Source organism: Acinonyx jubatus, chromosome B1 (genome assembly GCF_027475565.1).
Source record: "Acinonyx jubatus isolate Ajub_Pintada_27869175 chromosome B1, VMU_Ajub_asm_v1.0, whole genome shotgun sequence".
Classification (NCBI taxonomy): Eukaryota; Metazoa; Chordata; class Mammalia; order Carnivora; family Felidae; genus Acinonyx; species Acinonyx jubatus.
This window is the reverse complement of record NC_069382.1, coordinates 63525396-63541675: the sequence shown is the minus strand read 5'-3', so window position 1 is coordinate 63541675 and position 16280 is coordinate 63525396. Positions and strand designations below refer to the sequence as shown.

At 37.7% G+C, this 16280-nt stretch overlaps 1 protein-coding gene across 2 annotated transcripts in view; it reads right to left on the bottom strand.

Annotated features, from left to right (window-relative positions):
• The window catches only part of NAF1 (nuclear assembly factor 1 ribonucleoprotein), a 75738-nt gene that overhangs the window by 20514 nt on the left and 38944 nt on the right, over positions 1 to 16280 (bottom strand). The window contains exon 8 of one of the 2 annotated variants that reach the window (XM_053216757.1): positions 14475 to 14579. In XM_053216757.1, the coding sequence (XP_053072732.1) occupies positions 14475 to 14579 (105 nt within the window). Of the gene's footprint in view, positions 1 to 13707; positions 14580 to 16280 lie in introns of those variants that run through there. The other variant, XM_015063707.3, reaches the window with a different exon arrangement.

Sequence of the window (16280 nt, the reverse complement as noted above, 5' to 3'; positions counted from 1 at the left end):
CTCAATTCACATTCCTGACGTTTCTATCATCCAAAATCAAATCCCCATTTCAACCAGTAATAAGTCTTCATCATCACTCTCCCACACTGCTTTCATCAATAATTTCCTCATCTGCCTCCTTCCATTTTGTCCCTCTAACTTGTTCTCCCAGATATTTCCAAGATATGAAGGAAAAAATGTCACTAACTCGGGTGAAACCATGGGGTGAAGGCTGTCTATTGAGGCCCCCAAAGCTCTCTGGCTTTTCCAGCTTCTGCAATTGGTTTCCTCCATTTCAGCTATACCTTCTACATCCATCACACCCATCTGCCTGGTGGATTCTAGTTGAACTGTTTTACAGTTCCATAGCTTTTCTCAAGCTATCCTTTATTTTTCCTTTCCACATCCCTACCTAAGGTAGAATTGACCTCTCTCACCTCTATATTCCCACCATATTCTGTACAAACATATACTTGTATGACATCACTTAGTACCCTTGTTTGTGTTTCCTACAGTTGCACTCTAGGGGTTGTATCCCCAGAATCAAATGGATGACTAATAACAAGCACAAAAGAAATGTTTATTTTTTAAATTTTTGTTTTTGTTATTTATTCTTGAGAGAGAGAGAGAGAGAGAGAGAGAGAGCGCATGAGCAAGAGAGGGGCAGAGACAGAGGGAGACGCAGAATGCCAAGCAGGCTCCAGGCTCTGAGCTGCCAGCACAGAGCCCGACGCAGGGCTCAAACTCACAAGACTGCGAGATCATGACCTGAGCCCAAGTCAGTCACTCACTCAACCAACTGAGCCACCCAGGCGCCCCAAGAAATGTTTATTAAATAAATAAGTAGATGAACGTTCAGTGGTTTGTAACTCCAATTTTACTAGGGTGATTAACCTAAAAAACCATTAACCGCAAATTATATGTACTTCCCTATCAGTTGTTACAAGAGATTTATGGATTTGTGCTTCTGTTTTTTTTTTCCATATTTTCAAATAAATCTAGTACATGATCTCAAGTGGCTTTCTCCTCCTGAAGCCATTTTACAAAGTAGAGAGAACTTGGAGAGGAAAGCAGATATCTCCTAGAATACTAAGCCTTTTCTTCTTAATTTTTAGTTTTAAATTCTCTGGAAACCTTATTATATATATGTATATCATTCATTATTCTTCACTATCTATGAGGTTAGCTCTCTGAAAGGTGTCTTTATGGATACAGCAGCATATATACAATTATATTGGATGATCGGTATAGAAATCAACCTAAAAAACCCTACAGTAAATTTATCATTGTTTTTTTTAAATGATTATTTATTTATTTATTTTGAGAGAGAGAGAACTCATGAGTGGGGGGAAGGGGGGGCAGAGAGAGACAGAGAGAGTCCCAAGCAGACTCTGTGCTGACAGTGGGGCTTGATCTCATGAACCGTGAGATCATGACCTGAGCTGAAATCAAGAGTTGGACGCTTGACAGACCGAGCTACCTGGGAGCCCTGAACATTTATCTTTTTTAATAAAGAATTTAAGAGTCATATTTCAGTATAATCTAAAGTCTGAATTTTAAGCATATTTTATTATCCTGAGAAAAAGGATCATTAATTTTGCTGTCAAAATGCTGTAACTTCCATATTTGTATTGATAGGGTATTATCAAAACCAGCTCCAAAAACAAGTGAGTTCATTTTCTACTGATCACTCTGAGCCATTTTTAAATTTTTTTTTTTTTTTGAGAGAGAGAGAGAGAGAGGGAGAGAGAGACTGAGAGACAGACCATGAGCAGGGGAGGGGCAGAGAGACAGGGAGACACAGAATCTGAAGCAGGCTCCAGGCCCTGAACTGTCAGCACAGAGCACGACACGGGGCTCAAACCCACGAGCTGTGAGATCATGACCTGAGCTGAAGTCAGATGCTTAACCTACTGAGTCGTGCAGGCGCCCCCTCTCTGAGCCATTTTTGAGTCTCATCTGTCCTGAAAATCTTTGCCAAAATAGATTTTTGATATCCTGAGAAATACTTTCAAGTTATTAAAAAGAATTATCACTAATGCTTGTAGCGTTCATCTGTAATCAACACATATAAACCACTGTATTCTAGAAACACAAAGGAGAGTCCTACAGGTTATGAAACAGCAGGAAGCATTTGTCAATGTGGCAATTAGCATCTCTTGAATACCTTTTGTGTGCTAAGAGTACAGATGTGAGCAAATAGTGCTGGTCCTCGAGGAATTATACTCCAATCAGGGAGATTGATACAATTAGTCACAATAAAATGTCCTGATGTTATGAGATTGTAAGTAGCATACACTGTGAAAACTGAGTCTACTCTTACATTTCACATTGCAGTCACAAAAAGGAAACTTTCTAAATGAGCATTTTGAAAGGGATAATGCTTCTTGACCACACTGGGAACAGCCTTTGAGTGCCCACCGAGTGGGCAGAGAACTATATGTAAAAGTATCTGGATATATTATGACTAAAAATTTATGCAAACAAAAAAAGTGTATCAACCAGCATGACTGAATTCACTGTCGTGAGCAATCTATATTTTCCATTTCTGTAACAAAAATAAATTATACAGTTATAATAGATCATTATATACAATCTTCCACATCTGCTGTCCTTAGGAGATGGAGAGATGCCTTAGCTGTTTGTGCCTGAAAGAATGGCCTCATCCTGGCCTAGTCACCGTATCTCACTGCAGGAATTTTTCTGGATTATTTTGTGTTCCATCCAGGTCCTTCCCTTTCCTGTTGTTCTTGTGTTTGGGCATTTCCAGTATTTATAGAATGCTCTTAGACTTCGTTAATTTGGTCAAAGTTCACCCTTTGTCACAATATGCCTGAGCTCTGTAAATGGAGATGGACAACTGAATTTGTTAAACAGAATATAATGCCCCTTTCTATTAGTGTATGAGTGATTTCCTATCTATAGTTGAAATTATAAAGAAATTCCCCATGGGGCAGAAACATACATGCTAGACATTTTCTAGATGTCTAAGACCATTAAATATTTCCTCTACTCCTGGCTGTAACCATTTGGAAGTTTTTCCTGTACAGTCATTTGAAACCCAATATTGTTTAAGACAATTGTCTGTCTAAGTTGAAGTCCAAAGATATATTCTTGCAGGTATAAAGATTCTATAAGAATCTGAAAAGAGCTTTTCATAGAATGAAATTTAGTAACTCAGTTTCCAAAACTGTGATCCATGAATGTGTTCTCAGCGTACATAACACTTTTTTTTTTTAATTTTTAAGTTTATTTCTTTATTTTGAGAGAGGGAGGGGGAGAGAGAGAGAGAGAGAGAGAGAATGAATGAATGAATGAATGAGTGGGGTAGGGGCAGAGAGGGAGAGAGAATTCCAAGCAGGCTCCATGTTGACATAGCACAGAGCCTGACATGGGGCTCGAACTCACAAACTGTTGAGATCATGACTGGAGCCAAAATCAAGAGTCAGATGCTTAACTGCTGAGTCACCTAGGCACCCCCATATTTTTTTTATTAAAGGATTTGTGCATTATCAAATGTGAGAAACACTTAAATTATTGTACCTGCTACAAAAGGAGAAAACCTTTGAAAGATTCTCTCCATCCCTTCTTTCTTCAGATATTACTTTAAAAAACAAGATGAAAGGCAAGGACTTTCTCTCCGAGAAAAATGTCCATCTCACAGGTTTTTAGTGGATCCTAGAACACTGGGGAACAAATCTCAAGTCAAGAACCACAAAGTCTACACTAAAGAACAGTTTTTTCCTAACCTAATATACAATATTTTAATAGTTCTTTTGTGCCCCATGATCTTTTGGTAGATTGTCTTCTTAGCAAGACTAGAAATATCTCTGAGAAATGTCCACTACCATGAATTTCTGCCAGCTGTCATTTATGACAGTATTTCCAAAAATGTGTTCTGGAAAGTAATGGTACAGAGATATGTTCTACGAAGAAAAATAAATATGAGAAATAATACACCTTATAGTCCACATATTACATTGAACCATTTGAAATTTGTCTTGTGTAGGGAATTTCATATGGTTCTAACTAACGGTATTTGAATGTGTTAATAAAGTTAATGCCTAGTTACTCCCTTCTGTCCTTAAATATTTGTCTGTTCATAATCTTGCTAAACAGAATTCTTTCGAGTTCATGTTGTTGACAATAAATATACTACCAATTACACTTGGTCAAAAACCAAACCGACACTAAAGAAAATTAATTACTTGCTTTCAATGAACCAGCTATTCCCACAGCTTGCATAACCCAGTTTGACAGTCCCAAATCCTATTTAAGATGAAACACTAAATGACGCCTAGTCAAACAGACATTTGCAAGAGCAGTGAGATGCAGGAGAGAGCAAATGCTTTCCAGCACTCCTGTATGTCATGGAAGCACACGATCAACAGTGTAAAAAGCTGCAATAACAGGTTCTGCAGTATAGTGACTATTGATACTGAGAACATTTGAGAAGTTCATCTCTATCATCCAAACATCACAGACCACCATCATCTGTTAATCACATTATAGTAAGGATTATATGCTAATAGATTCTATTCTTTTGTATTTGTTACATTTTGTTACTATTTGGGTCATATCTCTCATTAGAAACAATGTTTATAGACCATACATCCTCAATATACATAAAAAGCTTTTACCACATAAGGTCAGTTTCTTCTTTTTCTTTTTTTAATGTTTATTTTTGAGAGAGAGAAAGAGACCATGCACATGCACAAGCAGGGGAGGGCAAGAGAGAGGGGAACAGAGGATCTCAAGAAGGCTCTGTGCTGACAGCAGAGAGCCCAATGTGGGGCTCAAACTCATGAACTACTAGATCATGACCTGAGCCAAAGTTGGACTCAGCCACCCAAGCACCCCAAGGTCAGTTTGTTCTGTTTGAGGGATGGTGTAATGCAACTAACTATAAAATAAACTAATGGACTATTTATTCCCATTTTAGCGAACCTGTAAGTAGAAACAAAAGGAACTAAACTAAAATATGCATAATAATCAGGCTTTTACGTACTAGCCTTCAAATATATGTATATATACACACATAAGTATATATTAAAAAGTGTATATATATGTACATATACATATATATAATGTGCATAAGAATTTTTTACATTTTTTTTCATTGGCTATTTTCATTATTTTACCATTGATACACTAATTTGTCCCTTGTTTCCAGGACACTAAGTGACTGTACATGTCTAATCCATCAATGATAACAATTTAGGTAGAGAATGCACACAGAGTCAAAAATGAGATGCAGTTTCATTGCTGCAAGTAGCTCAAAACAAGTACTTTTGTCTGATAGAAGATATGAAGGAGATATTTCTCAACTTTAATTTCAGGTACACTATAGTAATTGTTTCCTTGGTTTTCCAGAACATAATTGCTACATAAATTTAGGATCAGATGAAGCCTCAGAGTGAGAAGCAGAAAAAAGCTTTTGGAATTCTGGCAATTTATCTGCAGTAAGAGATACGTGTGTGTGTGTGTGTTAAACCTAAATGCGTTAAATCATAAATAGTGTAGAATGTATTAAATCATAAATAGTGTGGCTGCAACATTACCTGACAATGAGTTCTCATAAATAATTCTATTTTTATCTAGTTTGCATTCTATTAAAAATATCTTCTTTTTATACTGATACCTGGGAGCTTATTGTCATCGGTATCAAATATGCAATGTCAAAACAAAGGTCTTGTGAATGTACTACAACGTGAACACACAAATTAATTGATTTTACAAAAATAATCTAGTTTAAATTTGTAAATTTTCTTTTTTAAAAAGGAGCTGGTATTTAATAATATACTAATTTATTTTCCCTAGTACTTAATTGTAGGTACATGACTATTTATTTTCAAAAATTCTAAATACACTGAACATAGGAAGACAGTATCCTAAGTAAAAAATTTTCTCAAGCCTACCTCAAGTACCCTAGCCAAACAGACTGGGAATGGGTGAGTAGACACGTAAGTAATTATTGCTCTTTCCCTGACTGAATGTCCTGACTTGTGTCACGCAGAAGGGAGAGAGGATCATCTTTTTCTGCAACAAAAATATTTTAATGACAAGACACTGTATAAAAGAACTAGTAGAAAGCATTGAAAGCACTTACAATTTCTGATGTAATTTTTATAAAACTGAATGCAAACACTAACATTATTGTTCAAATAGAACATATAAAAATGATGTATTACGTGTGAGACTGTCTCTTCCCAAATTATGATTGTTATCTTAAGAAACATTGCCCTTAAAAAGGACACACTAAGATTTTTAGCACTTAAAATGCCATTTCTATTGATTAGTTTAAAATTACAGTAGACTAGAACTCAGATTCTACTCATTTCTTATTCATCAAATGTTCTAGATTTTTTAATGTACTTACTGTTTACCAACTCTAAGCAAGTAAAAGAAAATGTAGCACAAAAAGTAGTGGGGGTGGAAGGCAGGGAAGAATAAATCAGAATGTGAGTGGGAAGAGGGAAAAAGAAGAGAAAGCCTTCTATATTCATTACCCCAAAACAAGGAGAGCTGGGCACACAGGCCCCCTGCCATTGCTTATTCCTTTCATCTCCCCTACAACCAACTGGTATTGATAATTAAATCTACTAATCATTTAGCTACACAAAAGAGATGGCTACATTTTGGTATTTAACATTACAACTTAACTACATGGCTTTTAAGAATGTTTTTTGGTAGGTCCTAAAACTACACATTTTATTCCAGGTCTTCATTAGACAGACAGTCTCAACCCAGTTCTTTCAACACCTATTTCTATTACGTAGACAGGTCATCCAGTTACCACCGTGAACTTCACTATCTTTTCTGTGACAAAAAAAAAAAAAAGGAAGAGGAGAGACAGTTATTCATCTTAGTAAAACAAACAGATTAGCTTAGGCAATCATTTTAATTTTATTGCATTTATAACTGCAGATATGCAAAGGCATTATATACATTCAATCATGTGAATGCCCACCTCTTATAGGAAAAGGCTAATATAAAGAATTCTCTATTTGAGGTGAGAAACTGTGAGTATAGCTCTTTACGTATTCACCTTTATACCAGCTAGTAGTTTAAAGTGTGGACTACAGAATTTTAAAAGCACTGTAAGATCAAGGTGGAGATGATGAAAATGCTAGTATTTTTCTTCTACATAAAAGACACGATGGGCGGGGGGCGCCTGGGTGGTTCAGTCAGTTGGGCAACCAACTTCACTCCTCAGGTCATGATCTCGAAGATCATGAGTTCGAGCCCCACATCAGGCTCTGTGCTGACAGCTCAGAGCCTGGAGCCTGCTTCGGCTTCTGTGTCTCCCTCTCTCTCTCTGCCCCTTCCCCACTCACGTTCTCTCTCTCTCCTTCAAGAGTACATAAACATTAAAAAAGGAAAATTAAAAAAAAATAAAAAAAGACATGATGATGGGTTTCTGCTCTTAAATTCCAAAGACAGATGTAATTGGCAAAAATAACAGCTCTGAGGGGGCACCTGGGCAGCTTAGTTGGTTAAGTATCCGATTCTTGATTTCGGCTGAGGTCATGATCTCATGGTCCATGAGTGTGAGCTTCATGTCTGGCTCTGAGCTAACAGTGCTAATCCCTGCTTGGGATTCTCTCTCAAAATAAAATAAAAACTAAAACAAACAAAAACAAAAACAAACAAAAACTCTGAGAACTGAGTGAAATGCTACAAATATAACTTGTTATATGATTTTATATAACTTAATTGACTTTATTTCTCTCTTCTTTCCTATCAACCCTCACATCTTCACCTCTCCTCCCAAAAGTGCTCCTTGAAGTTCCAAATGGTCAAGGAGTTGGGACTTTATATATTTACTCAGAAACCTATAAATACTAAGAATAAACTCTGAAATTAATCACCCAGTAGCAGCTGTTAAAATTAGTTTCCTGGGGGAATTCTGGGGAAGATGGCAGAGTCGAAGGACCCTGGTACTGCCTCAACCCACATATGCAACTAGATTAACACTCACATCGGTGTAAATAAACCAGAAAATGACCCAAAAACAGGCAGAACAAACTCCACAACTAAATGTGGAGGAGGGTAGGAAGGGTAGAGATGCTGTTGGGAGAACTAAATGGACTCACAGGACTGTCTGCAGGAATGAGGGATGCAGTGAGCATGGAGAGGGGACAGACTCCCACACAGGGGAGCCCCCTGTGAGAAGCCAAATTCCTGTAAAATTTGGTTTCCAAAACCAGAGGGGCTGAATTTCATGAGTGCTTACCACTAGTGGAACTTAAACTCGGAGTTTTTAAAAAATCAATGGGTTCAGCTGCAGAACTGGTGGATGAGAGGAAACTGAGTCCCCTGCCTTAAAGACACAGCACAGCAAGCAGCTCGTAGAGATACAGCACGGAAGCAGTTTCAAAGGCACCTGGGGTACAAGGGAAGGAAAGTTACTTACTAATCTCAGAACACGCCTCAGAGGGGCAGTAATTGCTGGGCAACTCTGCCAGGAACAAGGGAACTGGCAGGTGCCATTCCCTGCCCCTCCTTTCCCGTCCCATTCCCTACCCCAGCATGTCCTCTAGCATTAACATCCTGCCATCTAAGGGACTCGCTGCCTAAGTTTTCTAGCACGACTGCCCCGCCCCCTTACACTGTGCTTCTGCCAATCCACCCCTCCAGACAGCCCACCTGAGTAAGGGTGCTGCAGGGCCCCTCCTGCAAAGGACTAGGGGTGGGCCAAGATTACTAAGACTACTGCCCTGCTGCCCTCACCCTACATGCTGTGCTTTGACGGAACTGCCACCTCCCAATGCGCTCTTGGCCAGAGCCCATGGTGGTGCCACAGGCCTGATAGTATGCAAGCAGCTCCTACACTGGTCAGCACCACTTTGCTGGGGGGGGGGGGGGGGGGGTGGCGTGGGGTCAGGAGCGGAACCCTGGAGGCAGAGGGGGAGATAACCACACATACCAGTCAGGAGGCCCCACAGAGGGCTGGAGGCAGACAACTCATCTGACTGCAGGCCCCACCCACCAGCAAAAGCTTCTCAAAGGAAAACAAAGGGAAAAGCCCCCTGTAATTTGGTGTTACTGCATTCTGGCAAACACCTGGTCTGACTCCATTCAAGCCAAGACAGCCCCAGACTGGCCCACTAACAGCACAGGGACCTAACCCGACCCCCAACAGCAAAGAAACCCATTTTAGACAATTGGACTGAAGGAAGGAGCAGCTCAGCCACAACAGCAAGGCACACACATCAGATATAGAAGACACCCTTTGAAGCACCGGGTTCTGGTGAACAAGAAACACTGTACGGCAGGGCACTGCAAGACCTCTTCTTCATAAGGCTATTACTTTTAAGTGCAGGAGATACAGCTGTCTTTCTTAACACACAGAAACAGACATAGAGAGTAGGATAAATAAGGAGACAGAAGAATATGCCCCAAATGAAAGAACAGGACAAAATCAGAGCAAGAGACCTAAGCAAAACAGAGGTATAGACAATTCAAAATGATGATCATAAAGATACTGACTGAACTTTGGAGGGTATCAGTGAGACCCTTAAAAATGAGACAAAAAAGAAACAGAGTGAACACAATAAATGAAATTAAAAACACACTAGAAATTAATATATGGTAGAGGAGATGAAGCAGAAGAACACATTAGTGGCCTGAAGCACATGGTAATGTAAAGAAATCAAGTTGAGTAGATGAGAGGAAAAAAATATATTCAAAATGAGAACAGACTTAGGGAACTCAATGACACCATCAAATTTTAATAATATCCACATTATAGGAATTCCAAAAGAAGAGAAATTTGAAGACATAATATTATTTGAAGACATAATAACTGAAAACTTCCCAAATCTGGGGATGGAAACAGAAATCCAGATCCAAGAGGGACAGAGGGCCCCCCCCCCAAAATAAACAACCAAAGAGGTCTATTCCAAGACACATGGCAAAAGTAGAGACAGGGAATTTTAAAAGCAGCAATAGATGGGGCACCTAGGTGGCTCAGTCAGTTAAGTGTCCGACTATTGATCTCAGCTCAGGTCTTGATCTCAAGGCTGTTGAGGAGTTCAAGCGCCATGTTGGGTTCCACACTTGGCACAGAGCCTTTGTTTTTTTATGAAGTTTATATTATTTTTGAGAGAGACAGAGATAGTGTAAGTGCAGGAGGGGCAGGGAGGGAGACAGTGGAGCTCAAACCCATGAAACCATGAGCTCATGACCCAAGCTGAAACCAAGAGTCAGACTCATAACAGACTGAGCCACCCACAAACCCCTGGAGCCTATTTTTAAACAAACAAAGAAACAAACAAACAAATATAGCAAAAGAAAAGAAAGCAGTTACATACAAGGGAAACCTGATAAGGCTTTAAGCTGATTTTCAGCAGAAACTTTGCAGGCAGCAAAGGAGTGGCATAATACATGCAAAGTGCTGAAAGGGAAAAATCTGCAGCTAAGAATATTCTACTCAGCAAGGCTATCAATCAGAATAGAAGGAAAGATAGAGGTGCACTGGGTGGCTCAGTCAGTTGAGCGTCTGTCCAACTTTGGCTCAAGTCACCATCTCCCAATTCACGAGTTACAGCCTCATGTCAGGCTCTTGTGCTGACAACTCAGAGCCCAGAGCCTGCTTCAGATTCTGTGTCTCCGTGCTCTCTCTCTGTGCCTGTCCCCTGTTTGAGCTCTCTCTCTCAAAAATAAATATTAAACATTTTTTTTAAAAAAAAAGGAAAGAGAGCTTCCCAAACAAAAGTTCAAGGAATTCATGACCAGTAAACCAGCCCTACAAGAAACGTTAAAGGGAACTCTCTGAGTGGAAAGGAAAGACCATAAGCAAGAATAAGTAAAATAGGAAGCACAAAGGCAGTAAAAATAGGTAAATCTGTAAAAATCAGTCAAGGGACTCACAAATAAAAGGATGTACAGTCCATATACCTAAAATATGGGGAGAAGAGAAGTAAAAAATGGGTTCAAACTTAAGTGATCATCAATTTAATACAGACCGCTATATACAGAAGATGTTATATGCAAACCAAACGGTAACCAAAAATCAAAAAACAGGAAAATATACATAATATAAAGACAAAGGAATGCAAGTGTATCATTAAAGAAAGCCAACTAATCTTGAAAGAAGAGAGCAAGAAAAGAACCGAAAAAAACTACAAAAATAACCATAAAACAAGTAACAAATGGCAATCAAAACACACCTATCAATAATTACTTTGATTGTAAATGGACTACACACACCAATCAAAAGACACAGGGTGATGGAATGGTTAAAAAAAACAAGACCCATACATATGCTGCCTAAAAGAGCTGCATTTCACATGTAAAGACATGCGTAAACTGAGAATGAAGGGATGGAGCAGCATTAATCATGCAAACAGAAGTAAAAAAGCAAGCCAGGGTAACATCCAAAAGAGGTATCAATTGTATATATTTATGCACCCAAATACTTAAAGCAATTAGTAATAAAATAATTGGTAGTAATAAAATAATAGTAGGGGACTTTAACACCTCACTTACATCAATGGATAGAGCATCCAAACAGAAAATCAATAAATAGTGACTCTGAATGACATACTGGGCCAGATGGACTTAACAGGTATATTCAGAACATTCCATCCTTAATACACATTCTTTTCAAATACACATGGAAAATTCTCCAGAACAGATCACACGAGGCAACAAAACAACTGCAGGTAGGAACGCAAACTGGTGCAGTCACTAGGAAACAGTATGGAGGTTCCTCAAAAAATTAAAAATAGAACTACCCTATAATCCACTAATTGCACTATTGGGTATTTGTTCAAAGAATACAAAAACATGAATTTGAAAGGACACCCGCACCCCCACATCTACAGCAATATTACTTACAATAGCCAAATTATGGAAGCAGCCTAAGTGTCCATCCATAGATGAATGGATAAAGATGTGATATACATATTTCACATATACACAATGGACTATTAATCAGCCACAAAAAAGAATGAAATCTTGTCATTTGCAAAAACGTGGAGTTATAGAGAGTATAATGCTAAATGAAATAATTCAGATAAAGACAAATACCATATGATTCTCATATGTGGAATTTAAGAAAACAAAGGGGGGGGGGAAGGAGAGAAAGACAAACCAAGAAACGGACTCAAATACAGAGAATAAACTGATGGGTTGCCAGAGGGAAGGAGGATGGGAGTATGGGGGAAATAGGAGATGGGGATTAAAGAGTACACTTAACTATGAGCACTGAGTAATGTACAGAATTGCTGAATCACTCTATTGCACACCTGAAACTAATCAAACACCGTACTGTTAACTATCTGGGAATTAAAATTAAAAACTTAATAAAATATTAAAGCAATAAATAGAACATTGGGAAAGCAGAAGACACACACACACACACACACACACACACACACACACACACACACACACACGATTTCCTAGGTCTCATCTTAGATCTACTGAATTGGAATCTGGGGATAAAATCCAAGAATGTGCACTTTTAATAAGCTATCCCAACCTTAGGTGATTATTACATGTGATTTCTAGACACCCTGAAGTTTCAAAATCCCTCATGTATGAAGCAGCAAGTTGGATATTAAGTATTTCAGTTAGCAACTTAATCGAAGGCAGATACCAAATGGTATCATTCAGTTCTATGTTTCTTCAGAAAATAAATACCTAAAGTCAGATACTAGTACTTTAGGTACAGAGGTTCAAAGAATGCTTTTTATGCCTTGGTGATTCTAACGACTTGTTGATTTACTGTAATGAATGGTAACATCTTACTCTTTCCATTCTTAGAGAAATTTTTTTTTCAGTGCTTCCAGATACAATCTCAATTAATTCTAACAATGTCCTATGAACTAATCTATGACAGTTAACTCCTAAAGAGAAGCTACAAACACATTTCAAGAAAGAAAAATGAAGTACAACACATGATAAAGTCAATGTACGCCAAAGCCAGGGCTTCTCAGTTGGGCCCCCGGAACCTTGCAAAGAGTCTCCTCAGCCTTCAGGGATGTGGAGCGGGGCCTGGGTGCAACCACAGTCCACGGGGTTGTGATGAATGGTCTCCAAATTACCCCAATGTGCATACAAATATTATTTTCTAAGAGTTTCAAGGAATAAAAGGTCGGGAAACAACAATTTAGTAGAAAATGATGTGAGAATCAGTAAAACTAGGCCCGCTGGGTAATCTTAATTAAAACTTGGAATCCTTAGGTTCCTCATTGTTTGTTAAATAAGGACTAGTTTAAACTACTTCTAAGGCCTCTTCTATTTCTAAAATTCTGTAATTTTCCTTGCATTTACATTTCATCATGTAAAAGAATACTCAGGAGTAATTTAATTAAAAGCTCTAAATTCAGTCAGTCATTCCATAAATACTTATGAAGCACTAATCTGCAGCAGGCACGTGAGAATCTGAGAAACAGATACAGAAGACATAGTGTCCTAATATGGCGTTACATATACTTTATTGTGAATAAGTAACATACTTTATCATGAATAGTCCTTCTGTTCCTTTAATTAAATAGTAAAATCTACTGCATAATGCCTCAGTAATAGAAATCTGCATAGATAATGAAAAGTTTGCCTATGCATAATTAATGAATGTTAACTTTAATTATAGTCAGAACTTCTACCAATATTGAAGGCTTTATTTCTCTGTACCTTCACTTACTTGAAAAAAAAAATTAAAGAACATTAAAAATTACTGGTAAATTGCATTTACAATCAAAATCAATTTGCAAAGCATACATTTGTAAAAATAGTTTATTTTAAAGACTCTCAATAGGATTTCAGCATCTTATTTTCAGATATATCAAGAAGACAATGTGTTCAATATACTTTAACCCATGATGAAAGTTGCTCCAGATCTATTAGACCTATATACACTATTTAATTGAGCAGAAATAGGGAAAGCATGGATTCAAAGTTTTAATTAAATATTATATAACTGGATATCCCCCTCCACAAAAGTGAAATTTTCATAATGACACAATTTCACAAAGGTTACAAATATGTATCAAGTCACGACTGAAGGAATCATTTAGTATTTTACAGTGTTAAAAATCTAGCTCCATAATTGCTTTCTTTAAAAAAAAAAAAAAAAATCCTTCCCATATAAAAAGTCTACATTTCTCCAGAAATGTATACATTCCCCTAGTAGTAGGATCCAAAGTGAGAAGAATTACTATCTCCAGAAGAAGGAGGTGGAGGCAGCGGGGGAGGGGGTGGGGGGATGGAGTATGGTAAGGGAATTAATGGATGAGGTGCCATGTTTGGTGTAGCCCAACCCAGGTTTACAGATGCAGGCGGTGGAGGTGGTGGCAGTGGTGGCAGAGGAGGAGGGAGTGAAAAATTATGCATGTCAAACACCGGCGGAGGAAAAGGATACTGTGGCATGATAGTATTATCTGGTCTCTGAGGTGGAAATCCTGAAGTCTCCTGAAACACCATCTGTTCTGAGTTATAAAACTGTGGCGATGGAGGCCTGCCATGGCAAGGTCGAGGATATCTACCCCGGGAAAATCCTCGTGTGAATTCTCTGTTGCGATATCCTTTTGAGTGCTCTGAAGCAGAGCTATGAGCATTCCAATTCTGATGTACTTCTGAAAAGTTTTCACCTATGAGTGAGGAAGAACGCATTAAAAACAAAATTAAAATGAATTTTAATACATCAAAAAACACAGTATAAAATTTCAGTAATGCCTTTTCTTTAACTTCCAGGATATCTTATGGTGGCTAAAAAAGCCTAAGTCTTAAGGTTATAAACTTTAAATGAATCCACAAGGCCAGAGGATGAGGAAGGGCAACAGATGTTTCATAAGAAACCACGGAGGACACATGGAAGTGGCACAACATTTCCAAGGCTGAAAGAAAACTCAGTGTAGGATTCTATACTAAATGAAAATATCCTGAGGAAAACGAAAACCAAAGACATTCTACAATAAAGAAAAACTAATTTATCTCCAGTAGACCTACCCTGCCTGACAGAATGACTAAAGCAAGTTTTGTAAACAGAAACAATAAAAAACTTGAAACATGAGAAAGGAGGAAAGAACACAACAAAAATGAGTAAATACAATAAAGTGTCCTTCTCTGAGTTTTCTAAATTATGTTTGAGGTTGAAGCAAATATTATAAGAGTTTTTGTGATTCTAATTGTATATATATGAAGTATTTAATGCAAATTATATTATAAACTAGAGAATAATAAAGGGACATAAAGAGGTAGGGTTTCTAAACTGCACACAAACTGGTAAAACAATGATATCAGTAGGTTGTGATAAGTAATGTATGCACAATTTAATACCTACAGCAACCACTGAAAAAGTTATACAAAGAGACACATTCAAAAACACTACAGACAAATCAAAATGGAATTTTAAAAAAAGTTACAGTACCCACGACCAGGCAGAAAAAATAAAACAGAGAAATGAAATCCAGAGAGAATAAACAGGAAAGGGCAGACTTGAGCCCCAACATATCAAAAATTACATTAAACACGAATGGACTACATACATCAATTAAAACAGATGGAAATGCTTGGCAGAGTGGATTGAAGAACATGAACGCAAGTCTACAAGAAACTCACTTCAAAGGATATAGTTAGGTTGAAAGTAAAAGGATAAAGATACATCGAAAGAAAGAAGTAACTACATTAATATCAGAAAAAGTAGGTTTCAGAATAAAGAAAATCACCAGAGAAAGAGGGAGACAAGTGAATTCAACAACATATGTAAAGAATTATACACCATGACCACGTCTGGTTTACTCCAGGGATGCAAAGGCTGGTTCAATATTCTAAAACCAGTGTAATCTACCTCATTAACAGACTAATGACAAAAAATTGTATCATGTTATCAATGCAGAAAAAGTACTGTCAAAATTTAATACTCTTCAGTCATAATTTTTTTAAAGCTACAAAAAACAGGAACAAATGGAAACTTCTCCTTAACTTGATAAAAACAGATGCTGTTCTCGAAAACCCTATACCTAACATTATACTTAATGATGAAAGACAGTGTTTTCTCTTATGATCAAGAACAAGCCACATGTATTCAACAGTGCCAGAGAGCTACTAAGGGAGACCAAAAAACAAAAACAAAAACAAATACAGTTTGAAAAACAAAAAAGGAATACTGTCCCTATTTGCAACTGATGTAATTGGCTAAGTAGAAAATCTCAAACAAAAAACTCCTAGAACTACTGAGTTCTGCAAGGTCACAAGACAGAAGCTAAACATACATATGTTAATTTTATTTCTACATTCTAGCAACAAACACATAGACACTGGCATTAACGATGCAAAACCATTTACAATGA